The 8,147-nt window shown below is 32.5% G+C and overlaps 3 protein-coding genes across 7 annotated transcripts in view; 1 reads left to right on the forward strand and 2 right to left on the reverse strand.

Annotated features, from left to right (window-relative positions):
* LOC123710489 (TBC1 domain family member 12-like) overlaps positions 1–6,146 on the reverse strand; it is a 44,806-nt gene extending 38,660 nt beyond the window's left edge. The window contains exon 1 of one of the 2 annotated variants that reach the window (XM_045662455.1): positions 5,281–6,144. In XM_045662455.1, the coding sequence (XP_045518411.1) occupies positions 5,281–5,702 (422 nt within the window). In that variant the 5' untranslated portion in view covers positions 5,703–6,144. Of the gene's footprint in view, positions 1–5,280 lie in introns of both variants that reach the window. The other variant, XM_045662456.1, reaches the window with a different exon arrangement.
* LOC123710490 (retinol dehydrogenase 11-like) lies at positions 3,494–5,033 on the forward strand. The gene is made up of 2 exons (XM_045662457.1): positions 3,494–4,551; positions 4,625–5,033. The coding sequence occupies exons 1-2, from the start codon at positions 3,847–3,849 to the stop codon at positions 4,967–4,969; spliced, it is 1,050 nt and encodes a 349-aa protein (XP_045518413.1). The 5' UTR covers positions 3,494–3,846; the 3' UTR covers positions 4,970–5,033.
* A 139-nt stretch (positions 6,147–6,285) lies between the features above and the next one.
* On the reverse strand, positions 6,286–7,710 carry LOC123710491 (glycine cleavage system H protein, mitochondrial). Of its 4 annotated transcripts, none has more exons than XM_045662461.1 (2): positions 7,691–7,710; positions 6,286–6,999 (listed from the first exon to the last, which is right to left on the reverse strand). In XM_045662461.1, exon 2 carries the CDS (start codon positions 6,992–6,994, stop codon positions 6,488–6,490), a length of 507 nt encoding a protein of 168 aa, XP_045518417.1. In that variant the 5' UTR covers positions 6,995–6,999; positions 7,691–7,710; the 3' UTR covers positions 6,286–6,487. The 4 variants fall into 4 exon arrangements, with proteins under 4 accessions (XP_045518417.1, XP_045518415.1, XP_045518416.1 ...); XM_045662459.1 differs by lacking the exon at positions 7,691–7,710 and adding an exon at positions 7,559–7,652; XM_045662460.1 differs by lacking the exon at positions 7,691–7,710 and adding an exon at positions 7,536–7,559.
* Between the last annotated feature and the right edge of the window lie 437 nt (positions 7,711–8,147).

The raw sequence follows: 8,147 nt of genomic DNA on the forward strand, positions 1-8,147 counted from the left end.
AGCTCAGTTCTTCACGATCACACCGAAATAACAATAACAAATGAAACAATCATGGCGGAGCCCTGTTTTACATTGTTAATCAACACGCTGGCTTTCAGTCAGACAGATAGTTAAACGTTTTCGACGCTGCTTTATTTGAATCAACATCCTAGCGACTTGATTGAATATCGACACACAAGTAACTGTCTAGAGATTCAATTAACTCTTTGATTTAACTACTTTACTGCGACATATACATAGTCCATTTAATGTATGTTACTAGTGTTTTGTTAATTAATCCGCCAACTATGCCACCCGATTTATTTGGGTTTTAGAATTTTCACAAAAACAAGCAAGCTGAACACAAACTTAATTACACTTGGATAATATTGACTAAAAATACTATCAATACAAACGACGCGATGCAACGAAGCATTGATTTCGGATGTATTTGAAGCGGTAAACCTTGAAAATTATATTTTGAATGTCAAGACTAGGTTTGGCATATCTAAAATATATTACAGTTAAAAAATTATATACACAGTGTTAGCCTAGTAGCTTTATCTTGCGACTCTCATCTTTGAGGTCGTAGGTTCGATCCGCGGCTGTGCACCAATGCACTTCTGTCTATATGCGCTCGAACGGTCAAGGAAAACATCGTTTGAATACGGGTTAATGGAAGGAGCTGGTACTGGGGAGATCCCGCCCAGAGATGAGAACAGTACTCCATGTTGGGCCGAATTTGCGCTTTATAGAGTTGCAAGTTGATTAGGACACCAAACTTCTTAGAGGCTTGCAAAATCTTTTGTTTTAGCTGTGTGTAAGTGGTTAAGGAGTAAAAGAGGTTTTTTTTATGTGTAACGGAAGGCAAACGAGCATGCGTCGCCGGCCTTTAAAAGAAAAAAACCCGTTAGGGGAAGAAAGTGCGTTTTTATAACTTTCATGTAAATTGCAAATTGTCGCCTCATTTATATGCCATACATGCAGAATTTTCTTTACCGTATATATTTTTAAATAACACGAGCCACAGGTAAGGAGGTATACAAACTAACATTACGCTGAACAGAAAGGTACCAACTGTTACATCGATTACCAGTTCACAACAAAAACAGGTTTTCCGTGAGCAGTGGTTTAGTATTACGAGATTTTTTTTGCTTTATTGGACATTGTTCGTCGAAACCGCTTCGAGTTTTAGCGCATTCCTCATGTTTATAGTTTAAAATCTGAGAAACCATAACATTATCATAATATCGACGCCTAACAGTTGGTACTAATATTATTGATTTACCTATGTATTTCGTAATACTATATCGAACATAAATTATATATAGTAATTACACTAAAAATATATCCAAAGAAGTAATACATACATAATATTTAAAAAAATCAATGGCGCTACAACCTTTTTAGGTCTGGGCCTCAGATTTCTGTATCTGTTTCATAATCATTTGTTAATTGAATAGGCAAGTAGGTGATCAGCCTTCTGTGGCTGACACACACCGACTTTTTGGGTCTAAGGCAAGCCGGTTTCCTCACGATATTTTCCTTCCCCGTTCGAGCTAATGTTAAATACGCACATAGAAACAAAATCCATTGGCGCACAGCCGGGGATCGAACCTACGACCTCAGGGATGAGAGTCGCACGCTGTAGCCACTAAGGCCAACACTGCTAATACATAATATTTATCAAAGCAAAAACACAATAAAAATTATAAATTTACTAATTAAAACCTAATTTGGCTGTGTTCTGTGATGGTAACAGATATTCTTGATACTCCTTTTCAGCATATTCCGCGATTAACCAAGTGAAGGCTTCAATATTGTTGGTCTCGTATGTCCTATAACGCAGTTAAATTATCAGAGCACAAGTGGCTATGCCTAACATTTATAAAATGGTTGAGCAAATTGTAAATTTATTGTGACAACTAAATGCGACATAGATATTACAAATATAGTAAACACTGTAATACTTTTAAATTTTCCTCTTACATGGGCTATATTGGCTTTTACAATATATTCAAAATCTAGAGCGATTTAGGTTGGAATTAAATTTTTTTTAATCTTAGCTTAGCTCAACAAATATCTATACTGAACAGGACAAGTACGTAAGGCGTACGACCCAAAGGACTTGTGTTCGATTCTCAGTGAATTATTATGTTAAATCTCCTATGTATCCATAATTAAATTTATGTCCTATGTAGTTTTGCACTTCTTGCGCTCACCACTCACTTCTTATTTGCCTGGAAGAGATCCATAACGCCGCCAGTTGCCTTTCTTTTTAGTTAATTATTCTAATTGTACTATATTACTGTATCCAAATCTATACGTGTACTACACACGTAAGTGAAACGTCTTTATGACCTTATTTTTCGAAAAATTATCTATTATATGCAACTTTACATAAATAGGTTAAATAAAGTTAAATTAGATAAAGTTTAACAAAAGGTTTTCATTATCATAGACATGAATACAAATAACACAATTATTTTATTTAACCTTATTACTACTAAGATTATTACAGAATTCCATTAATTATAATTGAATTATCACAATCATTGTTATCGTTTTTTATATATTTTTTGTTATTAATGGCTTCGAATCAAGCTTGGTAGGGACAAGAAAAAGATGGCGCGTAACCGAAAAATGCGACGGTAATTTGTTTTCCAACGTCAATAAAGAAGTTTCACTCCAATAAGGCCCTCTACACAAAGACTATAACTAGTCTTTACAAAACTATTATTATTTCAAGCATTTTGTGCACATACCAACTGCATTTGATTTACCCGCATATAACCAATACGTCACGCTCTACAAATATGATTTACACGTCACCACTTGCTAACGAACGAACTGGTAGTAAATGTAAATATAGAAACAATTTAACATATTTTCTGTAGACGTTTATACGTGTACCTATATGAATACAATTATATTATATTCAATCTAATTTCAAATATCATTCCCTTTTGTGTATGTTAGCGAGAATTTAAAATCTTATACATAATTTCTGTTTTCATATGAAATATATGTTCCAGAATTGATTTCAATATTAGTTAAAATTAAAATATTTTGAAATGAATTACCAATAGTTTTCTAGTTTCCCTAAGCTATCTTACTAATACAAGGAAAATATATTGTGTACTTTCACGTAAATGATTTTTAGTCGAGAATTTTGTAGAGTAGTATCTATTTGACCTAGCAGATTATAGATAAGTTATACTTATAAAATATTTTAGATGCTCTTATCTCCCAATAATATTTTTAGTTATATAAACAAAAATCAAAATGTAAAGTTAACTTATTTCAACTAGAGAAATGATAAATTCGAGAGTAAATAATTCTGATTTAATTCGAATTTGTTTTATTAAAAATTAATCAATAATAATCGGATACATTAGCCGTTCTCTGGCAATTTCAATTAAATAAATTATTATGTATGCATATGGTTAAATAAAACATAATATTATTGTTTTGATGATCGCGTACTTATCGTGTCAAATCGCGGTCGCCGGGACGACAGACATGACGTAAGCGTGGACTGCGCATGCGCCGCATTTCAAGTACAAAGTCCTTGAGGTTTCCCGTCAACATTCCACGCGTCATGTATTGTCTACAAAATAAATATTACGAACCAACCCGTACCAGTTATTAGCCTAACACAGAACCTGTTCTACTGTTTATTAGCGCTCGACTATTGAACCGTATGTATCAGTTTTTTTTTATAAACAGTTAACATCGGCTACCCACAGACAGGACTAACGGTACACCGTACGTAAACAGCGCGTTTAGAGAAAGCGATGAGGATTTAAAGTCAGTGAAAGCCAGGGTTCCGTCCGCATCGCATCGAAGCATCGAACATAACCTCCAATGGCTTTGTACATCGCCACCGCGGTGATAACCGCCGCTGCCGCTATTTACTGGTACGTTAACAGGCATAAACCTATAAAACACATACTCAGTGAACTACGTTATGCTCTAGATATGCAAGGAGCAGGTGCTGGTGGATTAATCGACGATTGGGTTAGCGTCTGGCAAAACAAAATAACATTGCCAGATGCAAAAGACAGGATTGCCGTTATAACTGGAGGCGCTCGCGGTATAGGAAGTGAAGTCGTTCGAGGAATGCTTAAAGCCAACATGATCGTAATAATGGGCGTGAGAAATACAGAGTCAGCGAAAAAACTTGCAAATTCAATGCAAAACGGAGATAAGTTACACGCTTTTCAACTGGATCTACAGTCATTGAATTCCGTCAAACATTTTGCTGAGAATGTCTTAAAGAAATTTCCTGAGATACATGTACTAGTGAACAATGCAGGAATTATGTTCGGTGACTATAAATTAACTGAGGATGGCTTTGAAACCCAATTTGCTGTCAACCATTTAAGTCATTTTTATTTGATACATCTGCTGTTACCAGCACTAAAACGAGCAGGGACAATTGAAGAGCCGTCAAGAGTGGTTAATGTAACATCATGTGGACATTTTCCAGGGAAAATCTATTTTGATGACATTAATATGAAAGAACACTATGACACAACAGCTGCATATGCACAATCGAAATTAGCTCAGGTACTTATAGTTAAGATATTTAATAATTTTCATAGTTTCCAATGTGACCATTATATTAACTGCATTGTTTCAGCTTATGACTGCAAGATATGTGAACAGTTTATTGGAAGACAAAGATGTTCCTGTAAAGTGCTTTTCTGTACACCCAGGTATTGTTGATACAGACTTGTTTGAACACAGTAGCTTTGGAAAGCTTCCATGGGCCAGGCGGCTATTTTTTAAAACACCAGAAAAAGGTGCTATATCAATACTGTTTACCTGCTTTGACAGAGACATCATTAAGAAAGGAGGAATGTATATAAGTAACTGTAAAGAAGGCTTTAGTAACCGTTTTTCAAAAAATGAAACGCACCAGAAGGCTTTATTTGATTTATCTTGTAACTTACTTGGTATTGAAGCCAATAAGTATGGAAAATAAATTTAAGAATACCTTGGGTTGCATTTATTACAAAAATATTTAATAAATATTTATGGTTACTATAAATAATGTACTTAAAGACTGTATACTTAAAAAAATATTTTATTTTAAAAAAATATAATGTTGAATAACACAGACATGTATTTTATTTTGTTATGAGATTTTAATACAATAAACATATATTCGTTTGGTAGAATAAAGTAAATTATGAAAAGTTAACATAACTTTTTATATATTTGTTGCAAAATAATAAGTATTTTGTAAGATATTTGTTTAGTTTAATTAGAAACATACATATTAAAAAAACTTACCTGCTAAAAAATCCTGAAAGTCCTTTTTTCTTCAATTTAGCATGTTCTGAATTGGTCAAATCGGGTAGTTCATCTTCTTTTGATCCACTGGAGCCAAGGGAGCATTCCGACAGACTTGAAATAGTGCTTGAGAATGAACCACCATCTTTACCCCGCTTATGTCCACTTATACTTCCACCCCATTGAAGAGTACTCTTTGGGGAATCACTAGTATCACTCTTTTCACAAGTAGATATTGAGAAATTTCCTTCATCACTGAAGCTACTTTTTTTACTTAATTTATCAACATCCTCGTCAACTATTGGTTTCTCAATCCTGGGGCTCACAAAATGTAGCTGTTTGGTAATAGGATTATAAGCAAGCTGGATATTGTCTAAGGCTTCGTTCAAACGTATTCCATTCTTCGGACAAGGTGATGACATTGTTGATTAATAATTCGTATCAAACAAAATCCATACTTCACAAAACCTCATCACTCAAACTGATTTTTGAAAACATAATAATTGAATAATAAACGTGTTTATTTTATTCGGATCGCTTAATATTTGAAACAGCTCTCAATTAAAAACAATAAAGTGTAAAATTAATTTAGAAAGCTACAAATTTCTTATTGTTTGAAACACTTAAACGATTTATTTGATTAAAGCCAGAAATATCATTTTCACTTTACTACACTACAATTTAAATGTTTATGAAAATAAATGTTCGCTAAAAACGAATTTTACAAATTAAAAGTGAAACTACACACCCAACGCTGGGTCTTTCCATTGTAAATAAAAATAATCTGATATAGGCATGAAATTGTCTGTCCTGTATGGCATTTAATGCACTGTCGTCTGTCATTTCTGTTTATCATCTGATAGTAGACATTGACGTTCCGTCCGTAAATTACATTGACATAGTTTGTAGATTAAATATGTTTGCATAGAATAAAAACACTGTACCAAGTTGCTCCAGGCATCGTGAGCTTTCAAGTGTATTACCGGGACTAAGAAAACGTATTAAAATCGGATAAGGAATTGTTTATTAAATTTATATCACATGAACTCCATTATTTATTAAAGCTTTCACTATGTACATAACACCAACCAAGTAAAAGTTTACACATCGTAAATAACAGCAATTCAAATTATTTTTATAACAGCTAAACTATATAACAAAATTTTTGATTTAAATTATAAATAAAAGGTAGTGAGTAGCATACATTTTAAGTGTGATCTTTTTCAGCATCTGTCTTCAAAAATTCTTCATATTGCTTCTCATTCATTAGATTATTTAATTGTTCTGGTTTTGAAAGTTTAAGTTTAAATAGCCATCCTTTATCATAGTAAGAACTATTTATAAGCCCGGGTTTCTTTTCCACCTCCTTATTCTTCTCTGTAACAGTTCCACTGACAGGAGAATATATTTCACTAGCAGCCTTAACACTTTCTAGAGCACCACACTCATCCCCAACGTTTAATTGCATTCCCGGATCAGGTAACTGGGCAAACACAACATCTCCAAGAGATTCTTGAGCATATTTACTTATTCCTACTGTTCCAATATTCTCTTTGTCAACAAGCACCCATTCATGTCGGTCAGAGAACTTTTTTTCAGCATTAGTACTGTATTTATAGTTGATTTTACAAAACACCTGCCTAACACTTGGTTGAAGAATAAATTGCTGTGATATCTGTTTTGAAACTTGATAGAGACATCTTTGGAGTGTCATTATTTCTGAAAACAATGAATCCTTTACTTTAGTTTAATGTATAATACTTACTTCTCTTACTACATGATTTTTAAAAAAAAGTATGAATAACATAAATTATTTAAACACACACACAACAGACCTAGTAAGAGTCTAAGTGTGGAAACTGAGTCCACCAAATTATTTAAACAGGTACACGCTATTTAATTTAAAAATCTGACATTATGATACAACACACTCAAATGAAAATTCTAAGATAAGTGTGTACTAAAACTGAGTTTTAATGCTGATAAAGAAGACATGTTAAGATAATAATGAACTCTGAACTACACAAACATGATAAGGCACAAGTCTCAACTCTCAAGACCTTAAAATATTGAAACTATCTGTATTTTCGTGATTTTTTGACTAAATTTAAAACTGAATGTTAAAAATAATGTTTTTTCTAACATATCTTGTAACAGAAGAAATAATATGATTTTCAGTAAGTAATTTAAAAATTAAACATGACATCTTTGTTACATAATACGAAAACAAAATATTTAATTATTATAACAAAATATGTAATTCAATATTCGTACACACCATAAATAATTAAATATTGTTTAATATTCTCAAGATGCAAAAAGTAACCTTATTTCTTGCCATATTTCGTTCAGAAATATCAAGAACCGAAAATTAAAATAAATATTACATTAAATAAATTATCTTATAAACCTTTATCATTTGGAATTCCATAGAAATTTAATACATAAATAAATAATGTTAATTAATAAATAACGTATATATCATAAACAATGTACTTATCACAGATTACTTTATCTGTGGATTACTTATTGTGTGTATGGCAACATTGTTGTAAATTTTGCGTTCAATGAAAATAAGGATGAGTTGAAACTGGCATAAAATTAAACCTATTGCCATTATATAAAAAAACTAAGGGTGGGACTTTTCAGAGGCCTCATACAGAGGCTATTAATGCAGTATCTATATAATATCTTTCTAAATATCACAAGTATTTTTATTGTAAAGAAACAGAAATAAACATAGTATAGTGACCTGAAACATGCTCAATATACATTTAGTCCGGTCCATCTACACATTATCCAATGCATTTTCGACCTACTTGCAACCCTAATCGTTTGGGTCCAGCTGAAAACCAATCCACGTTTGA

Source organism: Pieris brassicae, chromosome 5 (assembly GCF_905147105.1).
Source record: "Pieris brassicae chromosome 5, ilPieBrab1.1, whole genome shotgun sequence".
NCBI classification, from domain to species: domain Eukaryota; kingdom Metazoa; phylum Arthropoda; class Insecta; order Lepidoptera; family Pieridae; genus Pieris; species Pieris brassicae.

Coding starts and splice junctions, on each gene's coding strand:
- LOC123710490 (XM_045662457.1), top strand. CDS start 3,847: ATGGCTTTGTACATCGCCACCGCGGTGATAACCGCCGCTGCCGCTATT. Junction 4,552..4,624: donor CACAATCGAAATTAGCTCAG/GTACTTATAGTT, acceptor GCATTGTTTCAG/CTTATGACTGCAAGATATGT.
- LOC123710491 (XM_045662461.1), bottom strand. CDS start 6,994: ATGACACTCCAAAGATGTCTCTATCAAGTTTCAAAACAGATATCACAG.